This window comes from Podarcis muralis, chromosome 5 (assembly GCF_964188315.1).
Source record: "Podarcis muralis chromosome 5, rPodMur119.hap1.1, whole genome shotgun sequence".
NCBI classification, from domain to species: Eukaryota; Metazoa; Chordata; class Lepidosauria; order Squamata; family Lacertidae; genus Podarcis; species Podarcis muralis.
In genome coordinates this window covers 38,991,603-39,009,755 of record NC_135659.1, presented here as the reverse complement: position 1 = coordinate 39,009,755, position 18,153 = coordinate 38,991,603, and the positions used below count along the sequence as shown (strand labels likewise).

Sequence of the window (18,153 nt, the reverse complement as noted above, 5' to 3'; positions counted from 1 at the left end):
GATCTGATGGTGAATTTGGGGTGGCCCAATGCAAAGATCCTGAGGATCCATGTGGATCCATGCTTTTTAACCACGTTTTTGCACCATTGCAGCCCCAGGCAACAGTGGGTGTGTGATTTTTGGGGGGCAGGCTGCTATGTGATCTGATGGTGAATTTGGGGTGGCCCAATGCAAAGATCCTGAGGATCCATGTGGATCCATGCTTTTTAACCACATTTTTGCACCATTGCAGCCCCAGGCAACAGTGGGTGTGTGATTTTTGGGGGGCAGGCTGCTATGTGATCTGATGGTGAATTTGGGGTGGCCCAATGCAAAGATCCTGAGGATCCATGTGGATCCATGCTTTGTAACTACATTTTAAGTGGGGAGTGAAGGAAAAACACAGAAGGGACAAGAGAGCGGTGTGCAGAGAAGCAGCTGGCTAAGAAAGCAGGAGAGGGATTTAACGGGAGGTAGGAAAAAAAGGCAAAAGTTTCCACAAACCGAAGCCAGCTTTCTCTCTCCTCCTGCATGTTTTCTGGCTGCCTGCGAGGAGCACGGAGAGGAATTAAAAGGAAAGACCTCTGCTTTCCCCTCTGCTTGCCTGGAGGGGAGGGGATTTGCCTGCTCTTTGTTCCGTTTGAGCAAACACAGCAACGAAACAGAGGAGGGTGGGCAGTAAGACCCTGAGGCAGAATGCAGGAAAGCAACCACTTCCTCTTTTCAGGTTTCCCTCTCCGGCACAACGCACGATTGATTTTTGCTGATTTTTGTTCCTGCGCTCCCCTAATCGGCTCCAGGGACACCCCCCCCCCCCCACATTCGCTCCATAACACGCACAGACATTTCCCCTTCCTTTTTAGGAGAAAAAATCTGTGTGTAATAGAGAGAAAAATACGGTACTTGATCTTGTCCCTTTCCTATTGTATATTTTGTGAGTTGGTGGGGGGTTTTTTTAACTGTGTTTCTTCCTCTCTATCCCTTTTGGTGTTGATAAGCTGAGGAGTTTTCCTGCCTTTTTCATTCCCTACCTTCATGAAAGTGCTAGAATTTCAGGCTCAAAATATTTCTCTTTAGAGAGCTGACTCTCCCAAGGCATAAAAGGTCAGGGGAATATTTCCAAGGCAACAGAACCTAGAGGGGCACAGTCAAATAAATGTATAAACACTAATTCCCTCAGTAACTTTTTCGTAAGGATTCAAAAGCATGTTTTTTCTTTCACTTTAGGTATTTTCCCCTAGATGCATATATGTGAAAACATTTACAAGGGTAACTGGTCCTTTTAAACAGTTACAGTTTTGAAATGAATGAATGAATGAATGAGTTACCTTATGAGTCCATGAGGAGTTTGATGTGTCCTTGCAGAGGGTGGATTGGAATTACACTGCTGTATGAAATTACAAGATGGGCTTGTCCTTCTTCTAATTTCATGAGGCTTCACCCATAGCTATTGAAAATGCATAGATGCCTCTCTTTTTTCACCATTTTCAATTAATTGGCTTAAAGAACTCCAGTTTTCTGCACAATTATGTGCAACTTGGCTATGGCTTGCACATGGGACAATCTCAGATGCTCATCTGTTTTTTCTGCCATCATCATGACAGTTCAGGGTTGTTGGGAAAATAAAATGAGTGGGGAAATCACATACACCACTCCTTGGAGGAAAGGAGGGGTATATGTAATAATAAATAAAACGCAAAATAAACACCCATCTGAATACTGAACTCTGCAAAATAGGGTCTCTGTCAGAAACCATTTCTGTTTTCTTCCATATGATGTAGGAGTCAGGCCTTTAGTGTGGCAGTGCCTACCCTTTGAAATTCCTTCCGTTAAATAACAGACAGGAACTATCACCAGTGGGGTTTTTTCAGGGGGTATTCAAGGGTACGCAGTACCGACAACTCTCTTTTTGTTGTTGTTAAAAAGTGAAGCACTTACTGCAACAACTTCATGGTGAGTACCAGCACCTCTTTTTCTAGAAAAAAAGCATTGGCCATCGCTATTGTCTCTCTGGCACCTGTTGAAGACCTTCCTTTTAAGGGGATTTTTATTCCAATCTATATTTGTATTTGCTTTGACATGGTTTTCATTGTTGATGTTTTAATTGTTAAAATCACTTCAGGAAGCAGTTCATTCATAAGAAAACAACAACATCTGGAAGCCCACAGGTTCCCCACATGAGACTTAAGCTGAAGTGTCACAGAAGTTTCCTCTTCCAACAGGACACTGCTAAGGCAAGCAGACTTTTTGAGTGAAGTTCTAAAAGCAGAAGCCTGCTGTAGATACTAGGAATAGGGATGTCCTGTAATACTATAAAGCTAAGACAAAAGACCAACCATGTATTTAGCAATTTTGGTAAAGTTATCTACAAGACCACTTACCTGTTAAAGGCAAGATTAATTATTTGCAGTTTTGTCAGTGCTTCCATTTCATCAGGCAGAGATGTCAAAATGTTATTTCTAAGTTGGAAAAAGCAACCAAATACACCAACTATTAATTTTTATTAAAAGTTGGTATTTTAACTGAACCATTTTCAAATACAAGATTTAGATTCATTTGCCTCAATAAGCAAGCAGAACTGTTGGTACCTATTCTATTGTGAATTCCCATGACAAAGTATCACTTGTGTATAGGAAATTATGTACCCTACATATAAAGCAACATACATGATGAGTGCACATTAGTACCAGTAGAACCACCATGTTCAGGAACAATATGCTTTTGACTACCAGTTGCTGAGATCAGAGAAAATGGAGGGTTAAGACCCACTTGTGAGCTTCTTCTCAGACTAAGTCTGGAAAAAGACTTATATGCATATTACAGGTACCTCACAACTTAACGTGTAACTTAACTTACACAACTGCAACTTTGTGCAGGGGGTGGGGGGTGGGATAAATAAATGGAGAAGACCACTCACCATTTATTTTTCCTCCCCCAAGCTGCACAAAGCTGCTATTGTGGGCTTACTTGGCTTTGGGAAGGCAGTATGAGGGCTCTGGGCCACAGCCCTCACACTGCCTTCCGAAAGCCTCACTTTCCAAAGGCAGAACTTTCCAAACTGTGTAACGACACGTTAGTGTGTCAGCTGCACTATGTCGTGCAAACACTTCCTGTGCTCTTCCAGGGGCTGGAAAGGGGTTAGTTTAACCTCTGGTTTGTTAGTAAAACTTAATTATTGGACTGCAAAATGATGCATGTCTAAAAAGTGTGTCACCAATATGAAAAGTTTGGAAAGCTCTGCCGTAAGGGCTCATAAGATGCAAGTTACCTGTACTGAATGGAAGAAGTAGGGTATGGGTGAATGTAAAAAAGTTTAGCCTACTTTTTAGCTGCTGTTTTATTAACATCGCTATATAGATTGCGCACAACCCTAGAGTCTGGCAAGACTGGCCCGTACAGGCAGGGGTACCTTATATAGATTACAATAAATTATTATATATAATTATTATATATAATTCAGGGGGCGGGCAGCAGATACACTTGCCCCAGGCCTCAGAGGGTTAAGCCAGCTGGGGGCCCCTGTCAGGGACCAGCTGCTTTTTATTTTTTGAGTTTATAACTTTATTCTAACAAGACTCTGGTCCGGGCCTCAGACAAGCTCTGCATGGGCCTGCTTGGTAGGGTAAGCTTTAATAGCTCAGGCACTGAAATGGTTGCGTTTGTGTTGTAACTGGGATGTTCTACTGTTATGTTCATTGCTGTTTGCAAGCTGCTCTGGGATTCACTTGAATACAAATACAGTGCAATTTAAAAAAACCCAAAACCTACCTACATTGCCTAATATTCAACTGTCGACTGTCAGCATTAATCAAGCGGAAAATCTTTAAGGAAATCTACAAATTCCCTTCAAAAATGTCGTATAAACAAAGGTTTAAGTAATCTCCTACCTAACATCCAAATGTGTCAGTCTGTGAAGCATACAGAGTTCCAGAGAAATAGACGAGAGCTTGTTGAAACCAAAATTGATATCAGAGACTGATTCTTTTAGTTCCACAATTCTGAAGCCCAGTTGTAAAAAAAGAAAAAGGGAAAAAAGCAATTGATCTCATCAATTGTTTTGTGCTATTTCAAAACATCAGATTAAATCAGATTGTATTCACCACTGTGTAACTTTCTATTAGTTTCTTTCAAACACTGGGGCAGGACCCACCAATGGGCCCTAGGTCAGCTTTAGATAGGCCTCAGCCACAATATGAAAATACCTGCTTCCTGATTCAAACTAACTCACTAAGTCTGAATTGGGAACTCTGCTTACTTTAAACCAGTGGCAGTTGGTGTTGTGGGCCACAAGTCCCATTACCTCCAGCCAGCATGGCCAATGGCCAAGGATAGTAAGAGTTCTAATCCACAACATCTGTTGGGCATCATGTTGGATTCCTCTTATTTAAACTATGGTTTGTTAGAAGAAGCCAGTATCAGAAATCTTGGGCCACATTCACATGCAACTCTCAACCATGGTTTAAAACAATGTGGACACACCTGCGCTCGACTCTTCACATCTTGTGTGCCTAGGAGGATAATTTTGCCAAAGTGTACAGTAGTTTACTTTTACAGAACCATGGCTTAGTTTTTATATATACAGTACAGTATGTGTGTGTGTGTGTGTGTATATATATATATACAGTGGTGCCTCGCAGGACGAAATTAATTCGTTCCGTGAGTTTTTTCGTCTTGCGATTTTTTCGTCTTGCGAAGCACGGTGTCGGAAAAGTTTTGGAAAAGCTTCAAAAATCACCAAAGTGATACACACACACACACATATACAGTGGTACCTCGCAAGACGAATGCCTCGCAAGACGGAAAACTCGCAAGACGAAAGGGTTTTTGGTTTTTTGAGTTGCTTCGCAAGACAATTTTCCCTATGGGCTTGCTTCGCAAGACAGAAACGTCTTGCAAGTTTGTTTCCTTTTTCTTAAACCGTTAATACAGTTGCGACTTGACTTCGAGGAGCAACTCATAGCACGCGGTGTGGTAGCCTTTTTTGAGGTTTTTGAAGACTTTGGTGATTTTTGAAGCTTTTCCAAAACTTTTCCGACACCGTGCTTCACAAGACGAAAAAAATCGCAAGACGACAAAACTTGCGGAACGAATTAATTTCGTCTTGCGAGGCACCACTGTGGTTGTGTGTGTGTGTGTGTGTGTGGGTATAGCTGGCTTGTTATAAAACTTAACAGAGTTTGTTTTAAACCAGACCCCTAGGCACTGCGGAGGAAGAGGAATGTGGGGGGAGCGCCCCGCCCCCAGAAGTGCGATCCCGGTGGGGTGCCATCATGACTGCCCTCCCCCAGGATACGCATCACACCCCCGCCTGCTCTCCGCCCCCTGATGCCAGAGCCTGAAGCTCCGCCACTGCCCCTAGGTTTATATGTAGAGTTAAGATGGGATTCTTTAGAAGTAAAAGTAAACTCTGCTGTAACTCTTCTCCCTTCATATAACACTCAACTATGGTTTAGTGTTGTGTAGAAATCAGGTCACTTGTCTCTATATCTATTGTGATGATTTCCTAAATTCTGCTGTAGGCCAAACCTTGGTTTATTTGCTTTTAAGTTAAGACCACTCTGCCCTCCTCCACCCCAATGAAAGGTCTTATAATTATTATTATGGATTACTTAAATTTATATACTGCCCTTCATCTGAAGATCATAGGGTGGTTTACAAGATAAAAACAAATACATATCATAATAAGAACAAAAAACTTACCCCAATAATCCCCTCATAAATACATTTAAAAGGCCATAGATTGCTTAATCAGTGAAAGGCCTCATTATAGAGGAATGTTTTTGCCTGTTGCCTAAAGATATGTAGTGAAGGTGCCAGGCCAGCTTCCCTGAGGAGAACATTCCACAAACAGGGAGCCATTGCAAAAAAGACCCATTCTCATGTTTCCATCCTCTAGACATCTTGAGGAGAGGGCACATGAAGAAGGGCCTCAGATGATGCTTGCAGTACAACACCCCCACTACCAAAAAGTACAGTCATGTATGTGATTTCACTCCAGTCCACCCCCCTACCCTCTCAAAATGGACTTTAGCCCAGGTTTAATTAATATTTCTATAGGAGAAACAGTACCTTATTGGAATTTCAGTCAGCTGATTCTTGCTGAAATTTACAGTAGTGACTGGATTGGTTCCAACTGCATTCAGCACTTCATCTGGAATTACAGCTGCCTGTTTTTCACTGGAAAATTTTTATTTAAATAGTCATTTAATAGAAGGATAACATTATCAATTGGCCAGTACTCCAATAGGAAAGGCACTGTACATTTAAGAGTCATGTTGCAAAATGAATTATATTGTACTCAAATATCAAAATAAAACATGGTTAGGAAGCCAGATCCCAGTATCCTAAGGAGACAGCATTTTAAAAAAGGAAAGATGCATTAGAGTTTTTATAATCTTTGCAACTCCAGCTAAAAAACCTCAACAATACTAATCCAAAGACACTTTTTAGAATGAAATCCTGTGCATAGGTAGTACTGTCTGGTTTGTTACTGATCTTACGCAAGGCATTCTGAGAGCCTTTTAAATTTAATAGTGCAGTACCTGATTGGGGATGTTTGGGTGCATCTGTGAAGCCAATCTCTCCTCCACCTAGATACCCCTGGAAAGTGCTGCTGCTGCTGTTGGGAAGCTAGCACTGTGGCTCCACGCCACTAAGTGAGCCACTTCTGACTTATTTAACAAAATTTATATACCGCCTGTTTGTAAGGAAGCATCTAAGCAGTTTACAGGAATATAAGATATTAGAAGTTTCAATAAAGAAGTTAAAAACAGGTATTTTTTGTGGAACTTGCTTTCACTCATGATTAAGGGGTGGCCTCATTAAAACTGCACCAGTGCCATTTGCTCTATCAAGGATGCATCACATGGTAGCCAACAAAGTAGTTCTGTAAGCACAAGGACTTCTGTCTGCACAATGTAAGTTCCCCTCCCTCTCCCCAGGCACCCTCTAAATCTGTTCTGGAGGTTCCCCAAAACCCTTTGGAGCAGATCTGGAGAGGGCACAGAGGGGGAGAGAGGGAAGTTCCATTGTGTAAATGAAAACAGAACAACTTTGTTGGATTCTGCCCATTATATTTGTTTTTATTTACTGTACTGGCTCGAATATAAGCCGCAAACGAATATAAGCTGCACCTTTAAAATTCATGGGGAGGGAGAGACAATACCCGAATACAAGCTGCTCCCTTAAAATTCCACAGGCACTCACACCTGTTCCATTTTACCATATGTCTGTTTCAGCAGTGATATCGTAAAAGCCAATTTTTGTTAGGTCGTGAATTTAAGCTGCACTTTAACTTTTCATGGTCGGAATTTGGGGGAAAAGTGAGGCTTATATTCAGGCCAATACGGTATATGTCTAGAGCTGATAAGCTTAAAATTTTCTTACCTATAGTCCAATGTTTTTAATGCAGTTATAGCATGCAGATTAATTTTTGACTGACTTGGCAGAGTCATTGCTGTCACAGGAAATTCTCCATTTGGACCAATTATGTCATCATCTAAAGAAAGCAAAAGTAAGTATATATGTTTAAAATTTTACAAACATGAGAATCTGCAATAATCTGAAGAAGATTTTTTAAAATGTAGCCAAGGAGTTAGGGTGATTTTTCATTTCAATTTTACCCACTTTGGAGTCTGAACATCAACAAAGTGAGAGTTTTCACACCAGATGAAGTTTGCTTTGTTCAGACACAATGATAACTAATGAAGACTCTGTTCAAAATATTTCATACAACGGATCTAGTGGACTCTCAGGCTTGTTCTTTGGAAAGTCTGAAAAGGCTGGGAATATCAATATTTCTTCCAAGTGTAAGAAGGTATTTTGGACTGCAGTTTTATCCACTTCTATCTATATCAGTGACTTAGGGCATAGAACTTTGTATTCCTTAACTATATCAAGACCAATGGAGCAAGTGGCTTTAAGTGAACCATTTTTGAATTGCATTTGTAAGTATCTTGTGGTCAATCTGTTCAAGTGTTGTCAAATGTCAAAGAACTGTACAGGGTGTTACAGGAAAATAACTTTGCGACTGTATAACCTAAAAATTTGGCTGCAATACATTTTAAATTTATTTAAGAGGAAGCTATACAAATGACACAGAGAAAATGCTCTGATCACATGTGGCTGATACAGTTCCCGATCAATTTTGGAACATGTCTTAAAAAACCTGACTATGAAATATATTGGCAGTTAAGTCTGTATAGTAACCCAGGTTCATTAGTTCTACCATCTAACTTTTACAGTGGTACCTCGGGTTAAGTACTTAATTCGTTCCAGAGGTCCGTTCTTAACCTGAAACTGTTCTTAACCTGAAGCACCACTTTAGCTAATGGGGCCTCCTGCTGCCGCCGCGCCGCCAGAGCACAATTTCTGTTCTCATCCTGAAGCAAAGTTCTTAACCTGAGGTACTATTTCTGGGTTAGCGGAGTCTGTAACCTGAAGCGTATGTAACCCAAGGTACCACTGTATACATACAAAATATAGCTAAGGAATTATTTTCAAATTATATCAGAGCCAGACCTTTCAAGTGCCATCACCAGTTAGTTATTACGCACTAGTCTTGAAATCCTCTGGCACAAATAGTTAAGATTCATTCTCTCTTTCTCAGTGTATTTATGTTAGATACATAAATTTAAATTTAAATAGAGCACCAAGGGAGAAAGCAGCCTTAGTGCTCAGACATGAACACATTTACTTGCAAGTATGCCCTTCATCTGAAATCAATAAAACATTTTCAAATGCTTTTAAGCATGCTTGTAAGCATGTGTACAAAATTAAGTATGTGGCTATTTCCTTATTAAGTAAAGGAACACAAGGAAGTTATCACCATCAGTCAGAAATGTCATTCTTAATTCCAATTTACCCAGTCATCTAAGCCTACTTATTGGGGTTAATATCATTTGGATTATAAATCTTAGTAATACAAAAAACATTGATGAATGTATTTTGGGAGGGTACAATTTATAAATTCCCAGTGTTCTTCAATACTGAAAACATGTGTGACAATCCAGAGAGTGACCTTAAGCATATCCACAACTTATATTTTTGCCTTTTTTCCTTGGAAAAGCAAACTATTGTATCACAAACTGCTGCAAAAATTTCCTTTAGATTCTAAGGCAGTTTGCTATGTAGTGCAGGGGACTGTCATGCTCAACATTCAGAGCAACTGTAGGAAATGTAGCAATTGCTATCTTTGCATATTCCACCTCCGTGTCCCTTTTAAAGAAATACAGTGGTACCTTGGCTTACAAACTTAATCTGTTCCGGAAGTCCATTCTTAAACCAAAGCGTTCTTAAACCAAGGTGTACTTTCCCATAGCAGTGGGGGACTCAATTTACAAATGGAAGACACTCAACAGGAAACAGAACATGTTCTGCTTCCGAGGCAAAGTTCACAAACCAAAACACTTACTTTTGCAGCTTAATCCAACTTGTTCATAAACTAAGCAGTTCTTAAATCAAGGTACCACTGTAGTAAACTATTAAGCTGGTATCTAGTCAACAAGTGATTCCTCTGGACATTGTTTCCCACTGTTCTATTAACACTGAGCAAGAGTTTTCAATTTATTTATGTAAGAATTTATTTATATAAGAATTTACATAACAAGCGATGTACTTCATTCTGATACATACTAGAAACCATCTCTTATGTGGGACTTGGAAAAGAGAAAAGATATGCAAGCAACCAGATGAGAACAAATAGATTTCTAGACATAACAAGATCATGAAGAGTTAATCTAGCTAGTCCAAGAGTTGATTTAACTGTAACCTTATCCTCACAAAGAAAAGTTTTACCTTGTATTTTACTTCTAAGGTATTTCAGAATTTCTTGCGTCCCTTTCTGAAATGGAAAAATAAAAGCACAAAAAGCTTGTCAACCACTTGCATCTTTTGAATCTGTAGAAACAACTCAAGACAGTATGTAAATTATGCTCTTACTTGTACAACATCCCTTCGGATTGTCCTTAAAGGGTTTCCTTCCAGCCCCAAGAACTTCAGCTGAGACAGGTTTCCTAGCTTGGAAGGAAGGCTGCAGAGAGAAGAGTTCTCTTTATAAACAACCTCAAAGCCAGAAGATGGAAGCAATGCTCAGTTCAATTATTCAGGCTTGGATCCAAACTACCATATTTTTCACCCCATAAGACGCACCTGACAATAAGGCGCACCTAGCTTTTAGAGGGGGAATGCAAGGGAAAAATTATTATTTAAAGGGAGCGCTGAGCAGAGCCTGTATGCATCCCAGGCTCTGCTCAGCGCTCCCTTTCACGAGCCGCGTGGAGCATGTGTACGGCACTTTAAGGCTTTTCCCCGAGGAGGGAGAAGGGCAGACCGTCACTCAGAGAAAAGCCCCCAAGAGCCGCACACACATTCCGTGCGGCTCTTTAAAGGGAGCTCCCTGGCTCCTGGATGAAGGCACCCCACTGCTCTGCGGAGGCTTTGCACAGCTAAGCCAGAATCCAGAAAAGTGAGAGGGATCACTGCGCAGCTGTTCTGTCTTCTGGCTTAGCCGCGCAGCCTGCATTCGCTCCATAAGACGCACACACATTTCCCCTTACTTTTTAGGAGGGGGAAAGTGTGTCTTATAGAGCGAAAAATATGGTAAGTGCAAACAGTCACAAGCTCCTTCTATTCACTGATAAGGAAAAATCCAGTTGAGAATCCCCCTGGCAGAAGGGATGGGAGAGGCAATTTTCACAGGTACCTCCATGCCACTTTTCCTGCTGGTCTGAATGATTTCCCCAATCATCCAGAGCAAAATTTCATGTGGACACTGCTCTTGTGAGTATGCGGAAATCAGTGAAAGATGCCTCCCCCCACTTTTGCTGACGGGAGCACTCTATTAGTGGAACTTTCACCACTGGTTAAGATCCAAGCCCCTGCATTCTGAACCTCGTTAATTAGAGCATTATTCATGGTTCAATATTACTTTACCAATTAATAATAATGTATTTCAAGAAACAGTATGGTCTGAGCATTTGCTTTTAAATTCAGTAACAGTGTAAACTTGCTCCAAACTAAGGAAGACAACTAATTATCATTATTTCTACCTCACCCATTTGGCTGGGTTTCCCCAGTGACTCTAAATAATGCCCATAGTCTTACCTACTAATATCATTGTTGGATAGGTCTAGTCGCTCTAACCCCTGTAACAGGGTTATTTCATCAGGCAGCGATTTTAGCTTATTATCTCTTAGTTCCAATACACACAAAGAATTCAGATGTTTCAGATGGTCAGGTTTTAACACTTCAATCTGATTTTCACCAACGTGCAACTCCTAGAAGAATTTTTTAAATGAATAAATCGCATAATCTATCAATTCTGTATCAAGGTTAATCTATTTCATAGGATGCAAGAGTCGTATTTTTACATATTTATTGAATTTAGAGTTTTTTAAGCAGATAGTCTACAGAAGGCACGTCCAACTCCCTAGCGACTGCGATCTACTCTCAGTATAAAACAACTGACAGTGATCTACCCGTTGTCACTGGGGAGAGGGCCCAAATTTGTTGAGCTTTTTTTTAGGTGAGACTACAGTTGCTCCGCTAATAACAAGCAGGAGCAGCAATACTTTCCGACAACAGTGGGGGCAGAGCCAGCGATCATAAGGGAGCCCACGGTCGATCACAATCAACAGCGATCATTCAGGTATCAACCTGTCGATCGCGATCAACCTGTTGGACATATAGCTGGTCTATAGTTACCTTGTACAAACTTAAGTCATTAGAGTTGCTATATTATTCACTTACTAAGCTGCACGGAACTCAGCCAGAGTGACTTCTGCATTGGATAGGCCCTCACCAGCCTTATTAAAATCTGGATAGAATTAGTTTTCATTTGAAAAATGTTCCATCCACACTTGAACAAAAGCTTTATGTGCATGTGTCAATGGGATGCCCCTCTCTTTTAAGAAAATGCTGCCTGAAAGCAGATGTTAATTGTTAAATGCAATGTATGCCTAGCATCACAAAACAAAATAAAGCTTAGAATGCAGAAGCTAGCTGCATTAACTTGACCACTTTTATTTCAGTTTCACCAACATAAAGATTAATTTATCCTTAATTGCAACAGGCTTCAAAAAAGAAAAGATTCAATACCACAATCTATACACACACAAGCATCAAACGTACTGAGAATAAATCTGTTCTAAAAGATGTCTTTATTGGAGTTTACATATTTTAGGTAATACATACTGAGAATAAACCTTACCTTTAAAAATTTACATGAAGGAAGGTCTGGCAAGTAACGCAATTTATTTCTCCTTAGATAAAGCTGCTCTAATGATACCATATTGGCCACTTCAGGAGGTATCGTTTCCAGATAGTTTTTTGTGCAATCAAGCTGTCTCAAACCTATAGAAAGGAACATAAGAATAGCTCTGCTAGTTGTTGTGTGGTTGTTGTTGTTTTGATGTTATATATATATATATTTACTCTATTTTTATAGGCACACTATGGGCCACCTGAATGAAACTAGTGGTCCACAGACCAGTTTGGGAACTACTGATGTACATGAACATAAAATTCCTTAGAGAAGAGTGATAGCAATGTACTTTTAAAATGAAGTTTCATTAAACCCCTACTACCAGGAAAATAAGTCAACAAAAAGATTCCAGTCAAGTCATAATTCAAGGCTTACTTACTTTTCATTGCACTGATTTCTGCGGGCAGGCTCTTCAAATGATTACAAGTCAAATTGAGCTGCACCAAATTTGTTAGAAAACGAAAACTTGTTGGGATACTAGAAATACGGTTGTTGGAAATATCCTGAAGAAAGCGGAAAATAAAAATTGATGTTATGGTTTAGAATGACTATGTAAGAAAATTGTGGTGATGTATAAATAAGCCAAGTAGTATCGGTTCAGCACTAAGTATGAAAACATGGCACAGTTATTAGTCAACACTTGCAGTATTTCCACCCTGGTACTTTTTCAAATTAAGTCCCAGAATTTCTTGTTTGGCATGGCCAGAATGCAGTAGTTCCAATGTCAAAGGGATTATAAAATAACAATATGAATGGCTAGCAGCAATGAACGGAATATTCACTTAGGTAGACTGAAGGCAGTCATAAGCCTCATCATAGAAATACATTGTTTGAAATAAATATGATTTACTGTGTGTGAGCAGCCTTCTCAAATATGATGGACAATTTTCACACCTGCTTACAAGTACAATCTGAAATATCGGTAGCTTCTCAGTTTAGGAAAAAGACAACAGGGGAAGGGACAGAAAAATGATAAACTGGAAATAGTATGGAAAAAATGGATTACATTTTCTCCCTCTCTAATTATGCTAGAACTAGTGGTCTTACCCAAGAAAATTGACCAGCTGAAGTTTCTGGGCAGACAGAATAAAGTACTTTGCAAAACATGCATCATGAATTGGAATTCACTGCTACACAATAAGGTGACTGCCACACTCAGGTATCTTTAAAAGAGGGTAAGTCTATTATTGGTTATTAACTGTGATAGCTATATGGATCCTTGATGTTCTCAGGTAACAAATCTATTAATAAAGCTGCAAGGTGTGGGGAGATGGGGACAAGAGAGGAAGGCTGTTGCCTTTCTAATGAACTTCTGGGAAGCATCCCATTGGCCAGCGTTGAAAACAGAATTGTTGGCCTTATGAAAAAGAAGTCGAATTTTCAACACATCCCATGAGACTTCTGAAGGAAATAATTGATTTTTTTAATTAAACAAACCCACACATAATTAATTAATCAGCTTACTTTTAAATGAATCAGAAATGAATCAGAAAAATAAAAGATTTGACAAATCATACAATTTTTGCAAGCAGTGTCATACATAGAATTTAAATGCTTTCATAGCAAAACTGTCAAACAAGCACCAAATGACTTAATATGGGGCTGGTAAATCAAAGGTAAGAACTTTAAAGAACAGTACCCATTCAAGAGTTATGCAAGTAATGAACTAACATTAGTAACCAAAACATCACCAGAATCGCCATAAAAGCCTTCTCTACTTACCAACTCTTCCAAACTAATAAGCTGTCCTAATTCATCAGGCAACTGATTTAATTCATTGTGCTGCAGAAGTAGACTTCTTAAATGTTTTAGTTGGGTAAGCTCCTCCGGTATATCTGTTAGTCTATTATGGCTGTTGATAAAATGAAAATTATGAAGAAATGCATTAGTAAAGGTAAAGGTACCCCTAACCATTAGGTCCAGTCGTGGCTGACTCTGGGGTTGCAGCACTCATCTCGCTTTATTGGCCGAGGGAGCCGGCGTACAGCTTCCGGGTCATGAGGCCAGCATGACTAAGCTGCTTCTGGCAGACCAGAGCAGCGCACGGAAACGCTGTTTACCTTCCCGCCAGAGCAGTACCTATTTATCTACTTGCCCTTTGACATGCTTTCGAACTGCTAGGTTGGCAGGAGCAGGGACCGAGCAACGGGAGCTCACCCCGTCGTGGGGATTCGAACCGCCGAACTTCTGATCGGCAAGTCCTAGGCTCTGTGGTTTAACCCACAGTGCCACCCGTGTCCCAATGCATTAGTACTTTGTTCTAAAACAATCTTGCCTGTTAGCCTACAAATGTTACACGTCCACAAGAACCTACTATCTACACATAACTAAAAACTAATGTACTTAAAATTTCCTCACCTCAATCTTCACTTTAAAGATCTTTAAACTTTTTCCATTCCTTAAACATGTTCTGTGTACAAAGTTTGTACAATATATTTACCTCACATTAAGTTTCTGGAGATTTTCCAGTGTTCCTATAGCAGAAGGAAGAGATGTCAGTTGATTATCATGCACCTAAAAATAAAAAGAAATTGTCAGCACTTTTACTTACTTCAAATAAGTAGGAAATCAATTGCTCCCTGTACCAAACACTTTAGGATCCAAGCATTACCATCAGCCACTGCATTATATTCTGAACTATGTCTGAAAATATGGTGATAAATGACAAAGCTCTTTAAATCTTTCCAGTTCTTGTTTAACACATTGTTAGTGTTTATTTATTTATTTTTATTTCATAAAATTTTTATACTACTTGATTGCATGAACACAAAAATGTATCTTTAACATAAGATCTATGCATATCCCTGAAGATTACGAAACATAACAAAGCTCTTACAGAATGAAAGAGGTCTATTTCCCCCACTTTTCATCATCACAATAGGAATATGAAAGCAACATTAATCAAAAATATTGTACTCACATCCAGCACAGTGAGAGCAGGCAACAGCCTTAGATCATCAGAAAGACACTGTAGTTTGTTCGAAGATAATATTAGTTTAGTGAGATCGGTTTGCTCCCACCACCGTTCGTCAGCACTAAAGGAAAGGTTTTGCTTCGCCTCTTCTGGAGTATCCAAGTTTATTCGCCATACATGTGGAGGGACTGGAGAAAGAAAAATGAACACAAGAAAAGCCCTTCTGGATTAGACCTAAGGCTCACCTAGTGCAGCATCCTGTTCTCTATGGTCCACCAGCAACCTACAGTATGGGAATCCCACAAGAAGACACCACTTGCGACTTCTAGCAACTGCCTCAAGGTAAGTAGGCAGTTACCAGAGCAAGTAGCCACTGACAGTCCATGAATTTGCCCAAACATCTTTTAAGACAACCTGAGATGATGCAGAAATGGTATTCAACTCCCCCCCCCCCCTCAAATGAAACCCACCGAAATCAATCGACCTTGTGTTAGTTAACTTCAGCGCTCCTACTCCGAGTAGGGCTGGCGCTGGATGCAACCCAAGCTTCTCCTCTTCCCTTCGCCCAGGCTTAAGAAATAATAAGCGGGTTCTTCCCCCAGTTGCCGACCTCCATCCAGCCCCCCACAGGAAAGGCACATTATAAAACTTCAGAGGGATAATAAAATGATGGCCAATGCCCATTCAAATGCCCCCAAACTGTGGTAGACAAGAGGGAGTGGAGCAAAAAATAGAGAGACCAGAGATACAGAATATCTGTGGAAGAGGGGAGACCCTTTTCGGACTGTCTGAGAAAATATTATGGTCAAATGAAATCGCAGGCAGGATTTGAAATATAAGCAAAGGAAGGAGAATAATAATAATAGTCATCATTATTATTTATTTGAACACCATACAAATACTATAGACAAATTAAAACACAGGCTGGGTTTGAAATATAAAAAGGGAAATAATACTTATTTGTACCCGATACAAATATCTGACTAGATATAATGAATTTAATACAAATTATATGTTTTGGGGGGAGAAGTATTTAAGGCAGTAGATAAAAGATTTGAATGGCAACCTCACAGAAGGGTAGGGAGTCAAAATGTCAAGAGAACACTGTATTGAAATTGAACTGCATTTGTTAAATTGTGTGGAATTTTTTAAAAAAAATTAATGAAGCCGCCCTCAGCTCAGCACACGCCCCTGGAGTCCTCGGGCCCCAACCAGCGCTCTTTCCTTAGGAATAAAGCGGGAAGCAGCCGGGCGCGACCTGAGGGGAAGACGCGGCCTCCGCGGCCGACAGGTGGGGACCGCCCGGTCCCCTCAGGAAACGCAGCGCAGCGGAGGCAGCCGCGGCCTCGGCCCGTGGAGACGGGGGAATCCAAGCGGCGGCCCCGCTCACCTTCGGTCAGCCCGCGGCCAGAGAGGTTCAACTGGCCACTCTTCCGCGCCGTCCGGATCAGCCCCTGGGGCACCGCCGCAGCGCCGTCGCCCGCGCCCCGCCTGAAGCCGGCGAGAGAATTTCCCGCGCCTCTTCTTCGCGCCCCGGACATGGTCTCCGCCGACCCGCTCGGTTGCCCGCACCGGCTAAGCCCCTCGGAGCGCGGCGCAAAGCCGGGTTGAAACGCGGGCCCTCCCGCCTTTCCTCGCGTCGTAGGCGGTTGGCGCCTCCTCTTCCGCGCGGGGAGGGGAGCCGCCCCAGAGGAAAGGCCTGACTGAGCTCCCGTCAGAGCTTTAGCTGAGCCGGGACTTGCTTTTTTATTTTAACCGGGAAGCACAGCAAGATGGCTATTGAGTATATGTCGGCGGCTTTTCTCCCAGAAAGTATGCACGCTGAAGTCATAAATAAGAAGAGCCTGTGTAGTTGGTGGACTGAGTGGCAGAACTCACTGAGCCGCCCCACCGAATGGACCTTGGGCAAAATGAAGTGTGTGTGCAAGATGCAAATTTAGTATCTAGAGACGAAGGTCTCCCAAGCCTAAGGTGCGACTTCCAGGCAGGCATCGCCTCAGCTTTTTACAAATGAAACGCTGTTTATTCCGCTCACTATCTCCTAAGAGGCTATTCTGAGCCTGTGGAAGAGTTCTGATATACAAGTCGTGTTATAAACGACATTCCGACTCTAGGAATAACTTTATACATGAGCAACTCAGGCTAGCATCTGACGAAGTAAGGCTGTAGTCCACAATGTGCGGACATTGGGTTGCACCATTATTTATTTATTTCCAGTTTCGATAAGCATCGGATGTTTTTTTACAATCCCAGTGTGGGAAACAAAGTAATAACAATCAAGGAAGCAAAACGAGATACAAACATTGCAAAAATGATATAAACAGGTCCGACGAACAACTCAACATGTCTATAAGGTTAAACAAGCAAGCTACAGCAACAAAATTGCTATTGCCAATTTAACCAAACACCCAGGTACTGTATAAAGAAACAAATCATTCAAACTGAATAAACAACCAATGGTCTTAGCAAACTCCTCTGTTCCCTCTCACACAGAGGGCGTGCAAAGAGATTCTCTCACTCTGTTGCTTTTGAGTTAACTTAGCATGCATCTTCCCCCTACCCTTTATAAATACTAGTCCAACTTTCTGTCTAATGGCAGCTAAACAACCCAAGGAGCTTGTAATGCGAATGGACCCTGCTGCAAATTAAACACACAGAGAGATAAACATATATAGAGAGATAAGACTTGTTCACTCCAGTTAGCCCTGTCCAAAAGCTAAGTCAGCTCACAACCCCAGCGCTAAGTAGCTGCCTTAGCAAATAGCAAAGCGTTCGACGCGACACGCCTCCGCAGAAAACCTAAGCGCGATTACCGCTTCGAAACCAAAGGCACATCCGAGGCATGCGCAACAAAGTGCTAAGGAACCCCCACACACGCGCCGCGCAAAGAATCAGCGGGAGTGGGCATGCGCAGGGCGCTAGTTCTGCGTGTCTACCGCGGCTGGGCGGCTTGCTTTGAGCAGGCGCAGGACTGAAAAGGCTCTTGCGCCGAGGAGGC

The 18,153-nt window shown here is 41.3% G+C and overlaps 1 protein-coding gene across 12 annotated transcripts in view; it reads right to left on the bottom strand.

Moving 5' to 3' along the window:
* Positions 1–18,110, bottom strand: part of LRRC40 (leucine rich repeat containing 40) — a 50,450-nt gene extending 32,340 nt beyond the window's left edge. For 10 of the 12 annotated variants that reach the window (XR_013392890.1, XR_013392891.1, XR_013392894.1 and 7 more), the window contains exons 1-13: positions 16,546–17,928; positions 15,162–15,343; positions 14,682–14,755; positions 13,964–14,093; positions 12,621–12,744; positions 12,188–12,330; positions 11,083–11,255; positions 9,919–10,009; positions 9,775–9,820; positions 7,366–7,477; positions 6,049–6,156; positions 3,867–3,977; positions 2,361–2,438 (exon numbers count right to left, since the gene is read on the bottom strand). Coding sequence is in view for 5 of the 12 variants with exons in the window: in XM_077928597.1 (XP_077784723.1) it covers positions 2,361–2,438; positions 3,867–3,977; positions 6,049–6,156; positions 7,366–7,477; positions 9,775–9,820; positions 9,919–10,009; positions 11,083–11,255; positions 12,188–12,330; positions 12,621–12,744; positions 13,964–14,093; positions 14,682–14,755; positions 15,162–15,343; positions 16,546–16,696 (1,523 nt within the window). In the remaining 7 variants the exon portion in view is untranslated. Of the gene's footprint in view, positions 1–2,360; positions 2,439–3,866; positions 3,978–6,048; positions 6,157–7,365; positions 7,478–9,774; positions 9,821–9,918; positions 10,010–11,082; positions 11,256–12,187; positions 12,331–12,620; positions 12,745–13,963; positions 14,094–14,681; positions 14,756–15,161; positions 15,344–16,545; positions 17,929–17,968 lie in introns of those variants that run through there. The other 2 variants (XM_028733115.2, XM_028733112.2) reach the window with 2 other exon arrangements.
* Positions 18,111–18,153: the final 43 nt, after the last annotated feature.